This window comes from Manis pentadactyla, chromosome 11, assembly GCF_030020395.1.
Source record: "Manis pentadactyla isolate mManPen7 chromosome 11, mManPen7.hap1, whole genome shotgun sequence".
NCBI classification, from domain to species: Eukaryota; Metazoa; Chordata; class Mammalia; order Pholidota; family Manidae; genus Manis; species Manis pentadactyla.
Window position 1 is genome coordinate 25,025,322 of NC_080029.1, and position 19,200 is coordinate 25,044,521.

General features: G+C 37.2%; 1 protein-coding gene across 4 annotated transcripts in view; it reads left to right on the forward strand.

The window, feature by feature from the left end:
- Positions 1–33: 33 nt before the first annotated feature.
- TMED8 (transmembrane p24 trafficking protein family member 8) overlaps positions 34–19,200 on the forward strand; it is a 53,938-nt gene continuing 34,771 nt past the window's right edge. For 2 of the 4 annotated variants that reach the window (XM_036913049.2, XM_036913051.2), the window contains exons 1-2: positions 34–451; positions 971–1,039. In XM_036913049.2, the coding sequence (XP_036768944.2) occupies positions 34–451; positions 971–1,039 (487 nt within the window). The remainder of the gene's footprint in view (positions 452–970; positions 1,040–19,200) is intronic. The other 2 variants (XM_036913050.2, XM_036913054.2) reach the window with 1 other exon arrangement.

The following is a 19,200-nucleotide window of genomic DNA, read 5'->3' on the forward strand; positions in this document are numbered from 1 at the left end:
CTCCTAGCAACGCCAATTTCCGATAGCGTCTCCATGGATACCACGATTTCCGGACGGGGCTTTCAGACTTTACCCGAGGTTTTGTTTGTCCTTTCAAGTCCCGACTTTAAAATCCTGCGTTCACAAGCACGCAGTGACCCTCCGACCGTCCGCGTCTCCAGCCTCCTCTGGCCAGAGCTCCTGTGGCCGCTCAGGGGCCGGCGCGCAGCCCCTTCCGGCCCGTGGGCTCCGCTCGGTTCTTCCCGGCGCACCGCGGGCTCACTCGCTGGGCCTTCGGCTGTTTCCGGAGCCACTCGCGGCTGGCGGCCGAGGCGCTCCTGGCGCTGGCTGCAGATGTCGGACGGGCTGGTGGCTGAGGGGCCCGGCTTCTTGAGCCCCACAGCCCGCCGAGGGCCGGCGGGCGGCGTCGGGGACGGCCTGGGAGTGGAGGGGAGCCAGGCGGCCGCTTCAGGTACGCAAGGCTGGGGCGCCGGCGGGTGGGTGCAGCCCGGCTTCGGGGCCCCGCACCTCGGCGCGAGGCTCGGCCGCGCTCTGCCCGCTTTTCCCGGCGGAGCGGACCCGCCTGGGCAGCCCCTGCGCGGCGGAACCCCCGCCTTCGCTGCTGCCCGGCCCCGCTGCCCCGCGACCTCCGCCCCCGCCGTTGCCACCGCCCGGACCCAGGGCTTCACTCAAGGTTGTTTTCTACTCCTGTTTTGAAACGCTTCGGTTCCTGCCTCGCTTTCGTTCTCAGATCAGCCCAGATGGTAGTGACAGGGCTGCTCGGCCCCTGGCGCCTCGTCAGCTTCTGCCCGCGCGCCGATCACGCCTTGGCTGCGGACCCCAGCATTGGCCTCGCTGTCCCCAGCTTCTGGCTCCCCGCCCCGATATCCACACCTGTCCCCTTCCACGCACTCCTCTGCCCCCATCCAGGCGGGCAGCCTTACCTTCCTTTGGCCAGAACTCCACTTGACTCTAGCCTCCCTGCACGTAGGTCTCGGCGCCTCGCCTCCATCCTCTCCATCTCTCAGCATGGGAGAGATGAAAAGCAGAGTTGGAATAGGTAGGTTCTGGGGTCTTTTAAATGATTATAGTGGCCAGAGCCAAGGCAGGAAATAGGGGCAGAAATAGGAACTTTGGCGACCTCCCTTATTCTCCAGGACCTTCTTCTTCATTTCTACCCACTCAGGTTCCTCAGTGTGGATTACTTAAGTGTTCAAAGGTAAAAGGGGGCCTGTCACACTTTTAGATTCTGGCCTCCTTAAGATCACTACACAACATACAACTAAAAGGATGCTCTTGAAATACAGAAAGGTAGGGGAAGAGAACTGGTCTCACTGAGTTGCAAACGGAAATGAATTTTCCAAACCTGAAATTAAAATAGGCCATGAAGTATAGCAGCAGAGTTAGTGCCACCCACAGTGCCTGGTTTGGAGTCAGAATTTTCCATTTACTAATTAAGTCAACTTGGGCAAGTCATTTAACTTCCCTTGGTCTGTTTCGTCATCTGTAAAATGTGGGTACTAATAGTACCTGCCTTATAAGATTGCTGGACAGATTACATGAGCCACTGTGTATGAGGAACTTGGTGCCAAGCCCATGGTACAAACTATACTGGTGTCATGTATTATTATCAGAATAAGGTCTGTTTTTGCTCACGTAAACTCTGTGCTCTCAGGGGAGGTGTTCTTGGATGTGCAACTTCCAGCATGGTGACTTTTCCTGTCTTTTACTTGTATCCCATATATCTCTCATCCCCTAATACTGCTTTCATCACACACACACACACCCCTGCAGATGACAATTTTTCTTTTTTTTTAACTTATGAACTCTTAGGTTTTGCAGTAAATTCAAAATTGATGGCATGTATTTAACACTAGAGCAATAGAAATTAAGCATAATTTCTAAAAGGTTAAGCAAATGAGACTCAAAGTCTTATAAACATCTGTCCCTTGCATGTGTCAATATTTATAAATTACAGATTTTTTCTACTTTCCCTTTAGATCCTGTATGCTTATGGCAAAAATAACACATATTTTTAAATAGAAAGGTCTTAAGAATAGTCCAGAAATATATTGCAAGATAGTGGGTTTGTCACTAAGTTTGTTCCCCAGCCCTTTAGTTGGTACCTGCATTGACTTTTTCTGCCAGAACACTGATAGAAATACTTAACAGTTACTTTCTTCCTCTGGCCCTCAGAAAGATAAGTGTTGATTTCCTTTATGTCATGTAGTGGTTTGTTGTTGTAGCCCAGAGCAAGCTCTTCCCCTTAAGGTAGGATTTGTGGCTAATAAAATAATAGTAATCATAGCTTACAATAATTGAATGCTTATTCTGTGTCAGAATGTGGGAAAAGATTTACTCATATTATCTGACTTAATCCTGTCGACAATCATTTTCTCCCCATTTTACAGAAGAACAAATTACAACCTAGAGAGGTTTACTTATTTCTCCAGGTTAGCTATGGAGTTTTTTGTTTATGTGAAATTGTCATCTTGTTATGATGAAGTTTACAATAGTTTATTTTTATTGGCCATTAATTAAGTATTGGTACTCCAGAGCAGTTATGGTCTCTGCCCCCAAAGTGTTTTTAGTTTGGTGAGATGAGAGTACCACAGGAACAAAAATCAATCTGAAACATTTTATAATTGGCTGTCTTTTATCACAGTTCTTTATGTACTCACCCTCCAAGAAACCAGGGTCTGAATTTAACTTGTATGTTTATTTCCTTAGAGCCCTACATGTTGTGTCATAGAGATTCTGTAAATATTTGCTGGATTGTGAGACAAAGTCTCAACACAGATTTGGAGGAGTATCAAGTGAATGTGAGGAATTAGGGTTGAGATAATCAAGAATGTTCTGTGGGCGAAAGCAGTGGTTCTCAACCAGGTGTGATTTTGCCTCCCCCAGGGGACATTTTGGTTCTCAGAACTATATCTGGGAAGCCGGGGAGGGCTATTACTGAGTGGGTGGAGGCCAGGGATGCTGCTAAAACCTGCACTGTACAGGACAGCCCTCCCAACAAAGAATTATATATCCCTAAATGTCAGTGGTGCTATTGCTGAGAAACCGTGAGTTAGAGAGTTAGCTAGGTTTCCCAAGTGGTGTGGAAATCACTCATTTGGCATGGCTCGGAGTTGTATAGATTTGGGGGTAAAAAATCCGCTTCAAATTAGGAATTTCTTCTGTTGGATCCTGCTGACTTCCTCTGGAAAATGATCCAGTGAGTAAGCAATAGAGGCCTAAGAAAGAATGAAATTTGAAAGAGGTTTCTGTCATCCTTTCTTAGAGGGAAAACAGCAATAGGAAATGAAGTTGGACATTCAGTTGTTATTGAATTAAGAGTTTTGATTTGTCAGTGTATTTTATTCCTTCAAGTAATTATGAAGAATAACCATAACTTATTTTTTTTTTTTTAGTATTCTCTGCAGAGAATACCTATTGAAAGTCTTCATGTTTGTTAGCTGAGGTTTTGGTGATAAAGTGAAAAGTGTTTAATGTTCTTCTGAACTAAGTTCTCCAGTGGGTCGTAGTGTTCTTATTGTTTTATGAACTGTAATTGTTTTTAATAGTCTTTTATTTAGGGCACTTGGATCCTTCAGTCCCCAAGAGGAGAGAAATATTAATCTTTACATATTGAAACTCTCTGAGGCATACTTGTTGCATCATTTAAAAGCAGGTTTTTTTTTTTTTAATGTTGGGAGCTTTGGGGGAAGTAAATGGCAAAGTCTGTTTTGATCCTGAAGTCAGGAGTAGAACTTGATTTGGTGTATTTGATCCTGAAAACTATCAATGCATTGAGACTGTAATGACTGGAAACAGTCAGGTGAACTCTTTCATGATTCTTATAAAGGACTTAGAACAGTGCAGTAAGTCTTTCTGCAGTGATGATGATGTTGCATATATATGGTTATTTAATTAAAATTAAAAATTTTAATTGATAGCTACCATACTGGATGGAGCAAAAGAGTGGAAGTTTATACCAGAGAGTCCTATATTTTTTGGTTTTCTGTTGAAGTTTTTTGTCAAAATGGTATAAATTTGTCCGCCTGTGGTTGTTTTTTATCTGAAAGCAGTTGTGTTTTTATGGTATTGAGATAGCCTATTAGAACTGTCATAAATCAGTCCACAGTAGTACAACCCATGCTTAATCTGAATGACCATTTAGGAGCATGTCCCACTCATAAGGGCTGAAGAGAAATTGGATCACATGGTCTCTGGATTTGGTTGGAATATAAATTCAGCCAGTTTCTTTTTGTTTAGGCCTCTTAAGTCTATAACCACATAACCTGCTTTTGGTTCTTCTGTACTTGAATCTAAAGGGCCAGGTTAATTATCTCTTCGTGGCCTGTTTAGTGAACAGGAAATCCTATGAGGTCTGTTCTAAAGAACTCTGACCTCGTATTTAAAGGCTCTAGAAAAAAAAAAACTTTTTTTTTGGTTATCTTTGTAGAGAAAGTACAAGTTCATAGTAAATGTAAATCTGTAGCATGATCAGAAAAGTCTGAAACCATACTCTGGTAACATAGAAAACTCATATATTTTAAAAATTGTCTAATATAAGAGAAATCCTTTGAAGAAAGTTTTTTTTTACTCCCCTACCTCACCTTTGCGTTGGAGGCTACCAGTTTTAAACTGAGTTATTCTTGAGCTTCCATTTTCCCTTCTCCATTCATTGTTCCCAAGACTTTGGCCATTCAGGTGTAGTCATGATTCTTGCAACATTAAATACCTTCCAATATTGTTTTTATTTTTTATTATTCTATTTTTATTATTTTCTTTAAATTGATATTTAAAATTTGGATTTATCCTAAATAATACCCATGGATATTACTGGTTTGTGTCAGTTTTTCCTAATACACGTTCAAATAACTATACACCCATTAAAATAAAAAAAGCATTTTTCCACATACCATCTAAATTTGCAAAACTTGTCCCAGTTTCTCTGGTCTCTTCTAGGAGTACTTGTAGAATTGGTCTATATTTGGTTGACATTAAAAGCTATATTATAGAAAAATTGGCTTTTTCTTCTTTACAGTAGTTAAATTTTAACTAAATAAATTTAGGAGACATAAAAATTGTTTGCAATTATTTTCTCTCTCTTTAAAACAGGACTGCATCTTCTACACTCTATACCTCTGTTTCTCTTTTTCTTACTTCCAGCCTCTTTGAATCCAATTACAAGTCACTTTACCAGTAGTTCTTATATAATTTATATATACCTTTAACCTTAAAAATATAGAGCAGTATCTCTTTTCATTTTTTTTCCTGCATAAGTTGTTAAGAGGCTACAAAAAGTGGCTCTGAACATACAAAAAATGCTCAACCTAACTCGTAATGTAAATGAAAATCATATGGGTATTTTGATCAAAATGGGTATTTTGATATCTCATTATGTTGATAAGGATGTTTAGAAACAAAAACCTTGATGCATTGCTGATGAGAATGTAAATTGATACAAATGCTATGGAGGGCAATTTATCAATATCCATCAGAATTACAGTATAGGCCTTCATTGATCCATTCCTTCCTGAAATTTATGCTATAGATTTATTCATATGCCTGTTTAGTGATGAAGCATAAGGTTATTATAGCATTGTTTATGATGGTAAAAATATTAGAAAGGATGTAAGTGTCCATCAGTAGAAAACTGGTTAAATAAATTATGGAACATCCAATGAAATATTAATCAGCTGTAGAAGAGAATGAGGAAATTTTTCATATGTAGTTATGGAAAGGTCTTTGAAATAAGGAGAAAAAGCAAGGTTTATAGTAGTATGTCTAGTATGTTCATTATTTGTGTACACACACACCCACTTTTTAAGTATGCATAAAGTATCTCCAGAATACTACCCAAAACCTAATAACCGTTGCCTTTGGAAGTGGGGACTGAGAAAGGGGGGAGTTTTCACTGCCTACTTTTATTTGTTTGTTTGTTTGTTTGTTTATTTAAGGTATTATTGATACACACTCTTATGAAGGTTTCACATGAAAAAACCATGTGGTTACTACATTTACCCATACTATCAAGTCCCTACCCATACCCCAATGCAGGCCCTGTCCATCAGTGTAGTAAGATGCCACAGATCCACTATGTGCCTTATCTGGGCTACACTGTTCTCCCCGTGATCCCCCACACCGTGTGTACTAAACAATCCCCCTCAATCCCCTTCTCCCTCCCTCCCCACCCGCCCTCCCCCACCTCTCCCCTTTGGTAACCACTAGTTCCTTCTTGGAGTCTCTGAGTCTGCTGCTATTTTTTTCCTTCAGTTTTGCTTCGTTGTTATACTCCACAAATGAGGGAAATCATTTGGCACTTGTTTTTTTCTTCTGGATTATTTCACTGAGCATAATATCTTCCAGCTCCATCCATGTTGTTTCACTGCCTACTTTTATACTCTTGAGTTTTGAATAATGTGGATATAGTACCTATTCAGAAAAAATAGACACAAATGTGTCATGAGATTCTTCAGTATGTTTGTAGAGCAATTTTATACATCTCTGTTGCCTTTTTACTCATCAGGCACTGACCTTTTCTAGGCCTTTTTCTTTTTGATGAATTTTTATGTAAATCTACCTAGGGATTAATTTTATGTAATTTAAAAAATCTACTACTGTCTTGCATTTTTGTGCTAATTTCACTTCTGTCTAAAAATTTAACCTTATTGATCTAAGCAACAGGATAAATCAAAGGGAGATATAACCACTGCTTAGATAAGCTGATACTACTAGCCAATGACAGAAAGAAGGCAGAATTTAAAATTTTCTATTTTGTTTCCATTTTATTCACTGAGGTATCTTCAAACTGAAAAAGTTAAGAGGAAATGTAGAGTAATGGCAGATTAGGTAATTGGGATCAGTTCTCCCAGTTGGAACAATTAGAAAATAATTGTCGACATATAAACATCTTGAAGATCCTGGAGAACAAGCTAGATAATGAAGAATTGCTAGGCTATGATCCATGTGAGGGCAGAAGTACAGAGATAGAGGTCCAAAGATGAGAGTTCATTTGGGGGCTCCTTTTTCCTCTGAGGGCATATTTTGAATTCCTGAATGGGGAGACTGTCAAGGCTGTGAAAGTGCCTCTTTGGATTAACGTAACAGGAGTTACTGTTCAGGACCACTCAAGTAGGTAAAACTCTGATTAACCCCCTTTTCTCTGGGTTAGGACCATGGAAGGCCATGTTTTAGAAGTAAGGGTAAATTAGAAGTAGGTCATTGCAGGTACTGCAGCTCAGCTTCGGCAACATCTAAGTTCGTGAAATTGGATTAATGTGATCCTGGGGTGCTATTGCCCCCAGGTATGTGGAAGAAGCAAAGGCAAATCTCTGAAGGATCATTGTAAGCTTCAAATTATTTCCACAAACAATTTTGGCACATATCAAAAAAGACCAGATGTGTGAGAATCATTGTTCACCAGACAATGTGAACAAAAACAAGAAACAACAGGAGGTAAAAATGGATCCAGAAGGTTACCAGATTTTGGAGTTAGCCAGATACAGACTTAAGAATAATTACATTTTTATGTTCAAGCAGGTAAAAGACAAGTTTGAGAAACTTGGCAGGTAACTGAATTTATAAAAATAGAACCAAATATAAGATTCCTCAAGGGAGGAACAACCTAAGACAGGCACAGTCACAGGGGGGCCATCAGGTGAGAAATTGGGGATCAACAGAGGTGAGGCTTAGAACCTCACCCCCCCAGTTTTGAGAGAAATCTTCTGCATCTGTGGATGTTTTATTGCCCTTGTCTAGCTTGGATTAACACATAGTCTACAGGCACACACCTGATCATCTACATTTGCTCCCTTACAACACTAAACTATGTTTTCTACCTTTATCTTGCATCTACCTACCACTTCAGCATTTTATTAAAAATAATAATAATAAAGAGAGAAATGTGGTATCCACATATAAATCAAGTACAAAAATCAAACGAATATTCATATTTGAACTGATTGTTTATAGTTCATAATGCATGAGCAAAACCGAGAGTTTCTGTGATGACTGCCCTTGTATTGTTCACCATGTAACTTATTCACTATGTAAGAATTTGTTCTCCATGTAAGAACTTGTTTGCTATGCTTTAAAAGATTGGAGACTGATGAAAATTAGGCTTGGGGTGGATTAATGATTGTGCATTAAGCATTGACTCCCCTATACAGAATTTTATTGTTGTTAACAACCATTTGATCAATAAATATGAGAGATGCCCTCTCAAAAAAAAAAAAAGTACAGACTTCCAATTGTAAAATAAATAAGTAACCGGGATGTAATGTATAGCATAAGGAATATAGTCAAAATATTGTAACAACTTTGTATGGTGATAGCTGGTAGCTTGAATTATCATGTATATAAATGTTGAATCACTGTGTTGTACACCTGAAACTAATGTAATACTGTGTGTCAACTACCCTTCAATTAAAAAAAAAAATAGAACCAAATAGAAATTCTATAACTGAAAATTCAGATGAAAGTTAAGTACTTAATTAATAGGTTTAGCAACAAGTCACTACAACTGAAGAGAGAATAGTGAACTGGAAGAAAGGTCAGAAAAAAAATATCCAGAAGGAAATATGTGAGAATGCAACAATAGAAAATTCAGAATAGAGGTAAGAGACATAAAAGATATGGTGAGAGGGTCTAACATTTGTATAATTGGAGTCATCAGCTATGAGGAGAGCAAGAATCGATGGAAATAATGTTTGATGAGATAATAGCTGTGAATTTTCCAAAACTAATGGAATACACCGATTCAAGAAGCCTTATATGCTTTAAGCAGAATAAATACAATGAAATCCATAGTAAGTACACATTAAGTTAAAACTTAAAAAACCAAAGCAGAGAAAAAAAGTAGCCAGAGAAAAATTATAGTTTGCTTTCAAAGGAATAGTAATTAGACTTCCATCTGAGTTCTGCATGGAGCAATAGAAGCTAGATTGTCTTTAAAATCCTGAAAGAGAATACCAATGCAAGATTTTTTTTCCCAGTGAAAATAGTCTTCAAGAATGAAGGTGAAATAAAGATATCAAAACAAGATTTATCACCTCCAGATATGCACTTAAGGAATAAATCCTTCAGGCAGAATCAAAATGATCTCAGATGAAAAGAAAATTACAATTTAATCTCCCTTATTAACAGATATAAAAAGTCATCAACAAATATTAGCAGACTGAATCGAGCAATATATATGACTAAGTTGGGTTTTTCCAGGAAGACAAAGTCATTTAATATATATTAAAGTCAGTGTAAATCGCCATTTTAATACACCAGAAGTTTAAAATTACCAGTTTAATAGGTGCAAAAAAAACTGGTAAAACTCAACCTCTCTTTATGATTCAAAACTCTTAGCAAAGTAGGAATAAAAGAAAACTTCCAAAATTGTATAAAGCATATTTACAAAAAACCTACAAACAACATTAAACTTAATGCTGAGATTTGAAAGTTTTCCTCTTGAAATTGGGAAAAAGACAACTTGCTCTTTATCATTTTAGGATATTCTAGCTAGTACAGTCAGGCAAGAAAAATAAAATATGATTAGAAAAGAATCTTGATAAATCTTTTGTTTTCAGATGATTATATATGTGGAAAATTCAAAATAATCTACAGATAAATTATTAGAATTAATAATTTGTCCAGATTTCTGGGTACAGAGCCAGTATCCAAAATTCCATTGAATTTATATACCAGTAGTGAAGTTTAAAAAATAATATAAAACTACTGTTTACCATGAAGTAAAGAAAATTCAAATACCTAGAAATAAATATCACAGAAGATATGTAAAACCTTTATGCAGAAGGTTCTGATACATTATTGAGAGAAATTAATAAATGGAAAGATGTATCATATTTTTAGAAGACTCAATATTGTGTAAGATAATCAATTTTCCCCACTTTATTTATAAATAAAATGCAATCCTGATAAAAATTCCATCAGGATTTTGGTGGGTTTTTTGGGTGGAATTTTACAAGCTGGTTCTAAAATATATATAGAAACAAAAGCCCACCCAAAGCAAACTCATAAGAACGAGTAAGAGTAGGGGCAATAAAGTGGAAAGATTTGTTCTCTCAGATGTCAAGACGTATTTTAAAGCTTTTACAAATGGTCTGATAGGCCCTAGGAATAGAATAAAAGCCTTGAAACAAAATCTTTGATTTGCAACAAAGATTGTACTGTAGTGGGGAAAGAATGGTAAATGTTGGGTCCATTGAATATCCTTAGAGAAAAGAGAGAAAGAAAAGAAAAGAAACTTGATTCTTCTCACGCCATATACACAAAAAAACTCTAGTTGGATTGTAGATGAAAATGTGAAAGGCAATAAGAAAGGTCCTAAAAGATAATAGAATATTTTTTTGATCTCAGTGTAGGAGGGAAAGACATCTGAAACAGGACACACAATGACTAATAAAGAAAAAGACTGATGAGTTTTGACTACAGTAAAATTAACTTTGGCTTATCAAAGGACACCATTAAAAGAATAAAAAGGTAAACCATAAAGTGGAAGCAGGTATTTATAACATATAACTAATAAAACATTTGTATCCAGAATAAATTGTACAAGGACAATCCAGCTCTTGACTTCTGGCCTGAAAGAGGCCAAGGTGCAACTTTCTTCAATCATCCCTAATGTGGGTTCGTCTGACACCAACTGCCTCCACCATGCTGCCTAAATTTGATCCCAGGGAAGTCAAAGTCATACCTGAGGTGTGTGGTGTGGAAGTCAGTGCCATGTTTACCCTGGCCCCCAAGATTGGCTCTCTGGGTCTGTCTCCAAAAAAGATTGATTATATCGTCAAGGCAACTGGTGATTTAGAAGGGTGTGAAGATTAGGAAAACTGACCAGAACAGACAAGCCTATATCGAGGCTGTGCCTTCTGCCTCTGCTTAGAAAGTAATTTGCATATAGTAAGTGATCACTGAGTCTTGGCCATAATAATAAAGATGATCAGAATGAAAATAGGATAACTAACTACTTTTAAGTTCAGATTTCTGGACCCAGGCAAATTTCACCCAGCTATTTTAGTCAGTGTTCTTGTTTATAGGTAATAGAAACTAATTCTAGCTGCCTTAAGCACAAAGGATTATTGAATCCAGGAGGCTCACCACATTGTTAGAAAGCTGAAGAATAGACTCTAGAGGCTAAGCAGCAAAAGCAGTTTGGCCAGGGCTCTTTGGCTGTCAGTTGGTGAATTCTGTCTCCTCTGTGCGCCAACCCTATTCCAAATTCTTGGTGGGAGTATTTTAAGTCATGTGCCTGTTCCCTAACTAGGTGGGGCTGGAAAAAGATCTTCCAGTCTGGCTTACATTGTGTACTATTTACAATGTCCACCGTTCCAATCCCCACCCCCATTTTCCCCTCCCTACTTCCCACCCCCCCACCCCCTACCCCTACCCCAAGGTTGAGTATTTGAAAGCCACAAGGTTGACAGATGACTATGCATCTAGGGTCCTGAAAGAACCTGGCAAATGTAATTGTGTGCCATCTTTGAGGAATGTCAGGGACTAGAAATGAGCTGATGTACCAATTATCCTAAGGGGGGAGAGAGAATCCAGAATCTGTAGACCATTAAACTTGATGCAACTTCTCAGCAAAGTTATAGAATATGTCACAGATGGTTTGTGAACACTTAGTAAAGAAAATGAGGATTTCCAGTAGCCAGCATGGGCATACTAAAAAACAAATTTGACTACCTAATTATTTTCTAATTGAGTTCTGTCTGTTTCAACTATCATGATTAGGTCCTTATTGCCTCCCAATGTGGACTTCTGCAAAGGCCTCCTATCTGATCTGGTAATATCCATTCTACCAACAGCTGCCATAGAATTCTACCAAAAAATACAAATGTGACCATGTAGTTTCCTAGGTTAGCATTCTTCATCATCTGTGGGATAAAAGCCCTTCACAGTTTTCCCTGTTATCTTCAAGAGGGCCAGAACTGTGTCTTCTTTTTAGTGCACTATTTCCAGTACATAGCATGGGGCCAGGCACTTGTTAAGAATTCAATAAACAGAGTTAAATTGGTGGGACCTGGGTCTCTGGACTCACCTCTGTGTACTCTTCTATACACATGAGCTGGCATGGTGTTCTGTTTGTTATACTGATGTTTATTCTTCTTAAAATTTATGTGAAATTTTAAATACATCCTTAAAATTTTCTTGCACACATACAATATTGTTAATTAAAGGGGTAATATTGTACAGTAGATCTCTAGAGCTTATTCAGTTTACATAATCGAGACTTTATGCCCATTGATTAGCAACTCTCCATTCCCCCTTCTCCCAGCCCCTGGCAACCACCATTCTACTCTCTGATTCTATGAGTCTGATTATTTTAGACATCTCATATAAATGGAATCATGCAATATTTATCCTTCTGTGGCTGGCTTATTTCACTTAACATAATGTTTTAAGGTTCATCCATGTTGCATGTTGTGGGATTTCCTTTTTTAGGCATATAATATCCCATTGTATGTGTATGTCACATTTTCCTTATCCATTCATCTTTCAGTGGATATTTAAATTGTTTCCACACCTTGTCTTTTGTGACTAGTGCTGCAGTGAACATTGGAGTGCTATTATCTCTTCAAGATCCTAATATCAATTCTTTTTGGGATAAATACCTGGAAGTGAGATTGGTAGAGCATATGATAGTTCTAATTTTAATTTTTTTGAGGCATCCCATACTGTTTTACATACTGGTGGCACTATTTTAAATTCCCACCTACAGCATACACCAACAGTATACAAGTGTTCCAATTCCACACATCCTCTCCAATACTTGTCTTTTGTGCTTTTTATAATAGCCTTCCTAACAGATGTGAGATGATATCTCATTGTGGTTTGGATTTGCATTTCCTGATGATTAGTTAAGCATCTTTTCATATACTTGTTGACCATCTATATGTCGTCTTTGGAGAAATGTCCATTCAAGTCTTTAGCTCAACTTTTAATTGAGTTATTTTTCTATTGAGTTGTAGGAGTTCCTTATATATTTTGTAAATTAACCCCTTATTTGATACATGGTTGACAAATATTTTCTGTCATTCCATATGTTGTCTTTTTATTCTGTTGATTGTTTCCTTTGCTATGCAGAAGCTTTTTGGTTTGATGTAGTTCCACCTGCCTGTTTTTGCTTTTGTTACCTCTGCTTTTAGTGTCATATTCATAAAATCATCACTTAGACCAATGTCATAAAGATTTTCTCCCAGTTTTCTTCTAGAAGTTTTACAGTTTCAGGCCTTATGTTTAAGTTTTTAATCCAATTTGAGCTGATTTTTGTATGTTGTGAGATAAGGGTCCAATTTCATTCTTTTGAATGTGGGTATCCAGTTTTCCCACCACCATTTGTTGAAGAGACTATCTTTTCCCTATTCTGTGTGCTTGGCACCTTTGTTGAAGATCAGTTGACCATATATATGTGGATTGATTTCTGGGCTCTTACTCAGGTTTGTTGGTCCATATGTCTGTCTTTATGACAGTATCATACTATTTTAATTACTGTATCTTTGTAATATATTTTGAAACCGGAAAGTGTGGTGTCCTCAATTTTGTTCTTCTTTCTTACGACTGTTTGGCTTTTTGGGGTCTTTTGCAGCCTTTATGAGTTTTAATACTTTTTTTGTATTTTTGTAAAAAGTGCCATTGGAATTTTGATAGTGATTGCATTGAATCTGTAGGTTGCTTTGGGTGATATGGGCATTATAACAGTGTTAAGTTCCACAATAGCGAAGATGTGAAAGCAACCTAAGTGTCCATCAGTAGATGAATGGATAAAGAAGATGTGGTACATATACACAATGGAATACTATTCAGCCATAAGAAAGAAACAAATCCTACCATTTGCAACAACATGGATGGAGCTGGAGGACATTATGCTCAGTGAAATAAGCCAGGTGGAGAAAGACAGGTGCCAAATGATTTCCCTCATTTGTGGAGTATAACAAGGAAGCAAAACTGAAGGAACAAAATAGCAGCAGACTCAGAGACTCCAAGAAGGAACTAGTGGTTACCAAAGGGGAGGGATGTGGGAAGGCGGGTGGAGAGGGGGTATTACGTTTAGTACACATGGTGTGGGGGTTCACTGGGAGAACAGTGTAGCACAGAGAAGGCACATAGTGGATCTGTAGCATCTTGCTGCACTGATGGACAGTGACTGCATTGGGGTATGGGTGGGGACTTGATAATGTGGACAAATGTAGTAACCACATGGTTTTTTCATGTGAAACCTTCATAAGAGTGTATATCAATAATACCTTAATAAAAATCCCCCCCAAAAATAACTGTGTTAAGTTCCAGTCTCTGAACTTAGATTCATTTATTGAAATGTCTTTCCACTTGTTTGTGTCTTCATTAATGTTCTGTAGTTTTCATTGCAGTGTTTTTTGTCTCCTTGCACTTGCTCATTCAGTCCCTTTTGCCTTCAGTGCCCTTGTCCACTTGACTTGGTCTTATCCTACTCATTTTTTAAGACAGCTTAATTGTCATCTCTTTCAGGAAACCTCTTTGACACCTTTCTTCCCTGAATTAGTTACATACTTACTGTGTTTCTGTGATACTGTGATACCTAGTGCATAACTCTAGTTCTGTTCTAAATAACACCATGTTTATATTACAATTGTCTATTTATGAGTTTCTTTCCTCAGTAGACTGAGCTCTTTGAGGACACAAATCATGTCTAATTTAACTTATTTTTCCCAATATGGAATATACTGCTTGGCACATAGCAGAGTATCAGTAAAGTTTTGTTTGATGAAATAGGCAAAATTCTTAACTCACAATACCTTTTTTTTTTTTTTAAATAATTATTTTTTATTGAAGGGTAGTTGATGCACAGTATTACATTACATTAGTTTCAAGTGTACAACACAGTGATAAAACATTTATATACATAATTCTAGGTTCTAGCTATCACCCTACCAAGCTGTTACAATATCTTGACTATATTCCCTATGCTATACATTACATCCCGGTTACTTATTTATTTTACCATTGGAAGTCTGTCCCGTTTTTTTTGTTTTTTTTTTTGTGAGGGCATCTCTCATATTTATTGATCAAATGGTTGTTAACGACAATAAAATTCTGTATAGGGGAGTCAATGCTCAATGCACAATCATTAATCCACCCCAAGCCTAATTTTCGTCAGTCTCCAATCTTCTGAGGCATAACAAACAAGTTCTTACATGTAGAACAAATTCTTACACAATGAATAAGTTACATAGTGAACAGTACAAGGGCAGTCATCACAGAAACTTTCGGTTTTGCTCATGCATTATGAACTATAAACAGTTCAAATATGAATACTCATTTGGTTTTTATACTTGATTTATATGTGGATACCACATTTCTCTCTTTATTATTATTATTTTTAATAAAATGCTGAAGTGGTAGGTAGATACAAGATAAGGTAGAAAACATAGTTTAGTGTTGTAAGAGAGCAAATGTAGATGATCAGGTGTGTGCCTGTAGACTATGTGTTAATCCAAGCTAGACAAGGGCAATAAAACATCCACGTATGCAGAAGATACAATACCTTTTTGATGTGGTTGCTATGTATATTTTGATTTTTGGCAAAATGTTTAGTGAAGTGATATCTGAAGGGTAAATTCAGTGGGCTACTTTAAATAGATAAATGCCATTGTTGAACGAAGAAGGTAGATTAAACAGTTTGTATAGTATTACCTCATGTTTTTAACCAGAAGCAAACAAAAACAACCAAGCTTATATGCATAAAAGAATTTGTTTTGACATGAATTATCAAAGGATTACAAATTAATACAGTAATGTCTCATGCTGTTTTATTTATCAGATGGGCAGAGATTATAAGTTACAGTGTTAGTGAGTATGTGGGGAAATGGTCACATTGCTAATAGAAGTTAAATTTGGAGAGAAATTGGGCAATGTGTATATATATAAAAGAATGTGTAGACATGGCCTTTTAATTCTGAGGATTTGTCTTAAGGAAATAAAAGTAAAGAGAGGTTATTGTTTGAAAAGAAAGCTTGAATGCATTAAAAAATAAGAGTGCACATTAATACCATTCCTCATGTTCTGTTTAGAATTTGACAACATAATCTGTTGTGGCAGCTGTCCCCACAGGGGCACTCATATGTGGCTGATGGGAATATAAAATGATACAATCTCTATGGAGAGGAATTTAGTCTAGTAATTCTGGTGCTAGGAATTTATCCCAAAGACATGGGCAAAATATGAACTATGCACAAGGAATTGTAGTGCAATGTGTAATAGTAATAGACTGGAAATAACCCAAATGACTACTGTAGGGACATCAATATGGTGTGCTTCCACACAACCAGGAATGCTGGTGTGAGAAGGAATGAATAAGATCTGTGTAATCTTTTATGGAGGGATCTCAAGACTATATGTGAAATGATAAAAACAAGGTGCAGAAGAATGTGTATATGTTTTTCCTAAGGAAAGGTAAAATATGAGTATATGCATATATGTTTCCTTATATTTCAAAAAGAAGTAATGGAAAATTAAATTTAAGAACAAATAAAAATAGTCATCTACAATAAAAGGCTTCTCTGATTTAAAAAAATCTTGACTTTGGAAACATGAAAATGATTTACATCAGTGTAAATAAAAAATAAATCCAAAGGAATTTCTAAAAATTAAAATAAAATGAAACAGATTAGCTTTGTGGCATAATTAGAAGTTAGTGGCAAGACCACATATAGAATTATTATTTCAAGTGACTTTAAAAACAGTAAAATTTGACAGAACATGTCCATTGGGATATATCATAGGTCTAAAAAGAACTACAATGAATTTAAACCTCTAATTAAGTAACCATACTCTTAGTAATAATATTATTATTCTAATGATTATATTGTAGAATCAAACAAATAAATATTTATGTGAGTATTTTCTGTAAAAGAGACCAAGAAATACAGATATAAAATTAAAACTAGATAAATATCCTGTACTCTGAACTGGAAGTATTTGGGTGAATTCATGATGTGTGTATATGTGTGTGTGTGTGTGTGTGTATGATATTTTACCTAGATTGTGGTCTCTAAATAACTTCTCTGATGAAAAAGGACCCGAACTCCTTAGGAAAATGGCAGATTCCAGGTCTGAGGTAGGGCATTTATAAGATGAATTTTGTCAGACAACATGATATTATACATAGCAAACTCTAAAGACTCCACCAAAAAAGTGTTAGAACTATAACTGAGTTCAGCAAAGTTGCAGGATACAAAATTAATACACAGAAATGTTGCATTCCTATATACTAACAGTGAATTAGCAGAAAGAGAAATCAGGAAAACAACTCCATTTTCAATTGCATCAAAAAGTATAAAATATGAAATACAAAGAATTATTAGAGAATACTATGAAAACCTATATGCTAACAAGCTGGGAAACCTAGGAGAAATGGACAACTTCCTAGAAAAATACAACCTTCAACGATTGACCCAGAAAGAAACAGAAAATCTAAACAGACCAATTACCAGCAACGAAATTGAAGCGGTAATCAAAAAACTACCAAAGAACAAAACCCCCGGGCCAGATGGATTTACCTCGGAATTATATCAGACATACAGGGAAGACATGATACCCATTCTCCTTAGAGTTTTCCAAAAAATAGAGGAGGAGGGGATACTCCCAAACTCATTCTATGAAGCTAACATCACCCTAATACCAAAACCAGGCAAAGACCTCACCAAAAAAGAAAACTACAGACCAATATCCCTGATGAACGTAGATGCAAAAATACTCAACAAAATATTAGCAAACCGAATTCAAAAATACATCAAAAGGATCATACACCATGACCAAGTGGGATTCATCCCAGGGATGCAAGGATGGTACAACATTCGAAAGTCCATCAACATCATCCACCACATCAACAAAAAGAAAGACAAAAACCACATGATCATCTCCATAGATGCTGAAAAAGCATTTGACAAAGTTCAACATCCATTCATGATAAAAACTCTCATCAAAATGGGAATAGAGGGCAAGTACCTCAACATAATAAAGGCCATCTATGATAAACCCACAGCCAACATTATATTGAACAGCGAGAAGCTGAAAGCATTTCCTCTGAGATCGGGAACTAGACAGGGATGCCCACTCTCTCCACTGTTATTTAACATAGTACTGGAGGTCCTAGCCACGGCAATCAGACAAAATAAAGAAATACAAGGAATCCAGATTGGTAAAGAAGAAGTTAAACTGTCACTATTTGCAGATGACATGATACTGTACATAAAAAACCCTAAAGACTCCACCCCAAAACTACTAGAACTGATATCGGAATACAGCAAAGTTGCAGGATACAAAATCAACACACAGAAATCTGTGGCTTTCCTATATACTAACAATGAACCAACAGAAAGAGAAATCAGGAAAACAACTCCATTCACAATTGCATCAAAAAAAATAAAATACCTAGGAATAAACCTAACCAAAGAAGTGAAAGACTTATACTCTGAAAACTACAAGTCACTCTTAAGAGAAATTAAAGGGGACACTAACAGATGGAAACTCATCCCATGCTCGTGGCTAGGAAGAATTAATATCGTCAAAATGGCCATCCTGCCCAAAGCAATATACAGATTTGATGCAATCCCTATGAAACTACCAGCAACATTCTTCAATGAACTGGAACAAATAATTCAAAAATTCATATGGAAACACCAAAGACCCCGAATAGCCAAAGCAATCCTGAGAAAGAAGAATAAAGTAGGGGGGATCTCACTCCCCAACTTCAAGCTCTACTATAAAGCCATAGTAATCAAGACAATTTGGTACTGGCACAAGAGCAGAGCCACAGACCAATGGAACAGACTAGAGAATCCAGACATTAACCCAGACATATATGGTCAATTAATATTTGATAAAGGAGCCATGGACATACAATGGCGAAATGACAGTCTCTTCAACAGGTGGTGCTGGCAAAACTGGACAGCTACATGTAGGAGAATGAAACTGGACCATTGTCTAACCCCATATACAAAAGTAAACTCAAAATGGATCAAAGACCTGAATGTAAGTCATGAAACCATTAAACTCTTGGAAGAAAACATAGGCAAAAACCTCTTAGACATAAACATGAGTGACCTCTTCTTGAACATATCTCCCCGGGCAAGGAAAACAACAGCAAAAATGAGTAAGTGGGACTATATTAAGCTGAAAAGCTTCTGTACAGCAAAAGACACCATCAATAGAACAAAAAGGATCCCTACAGTATGGGAG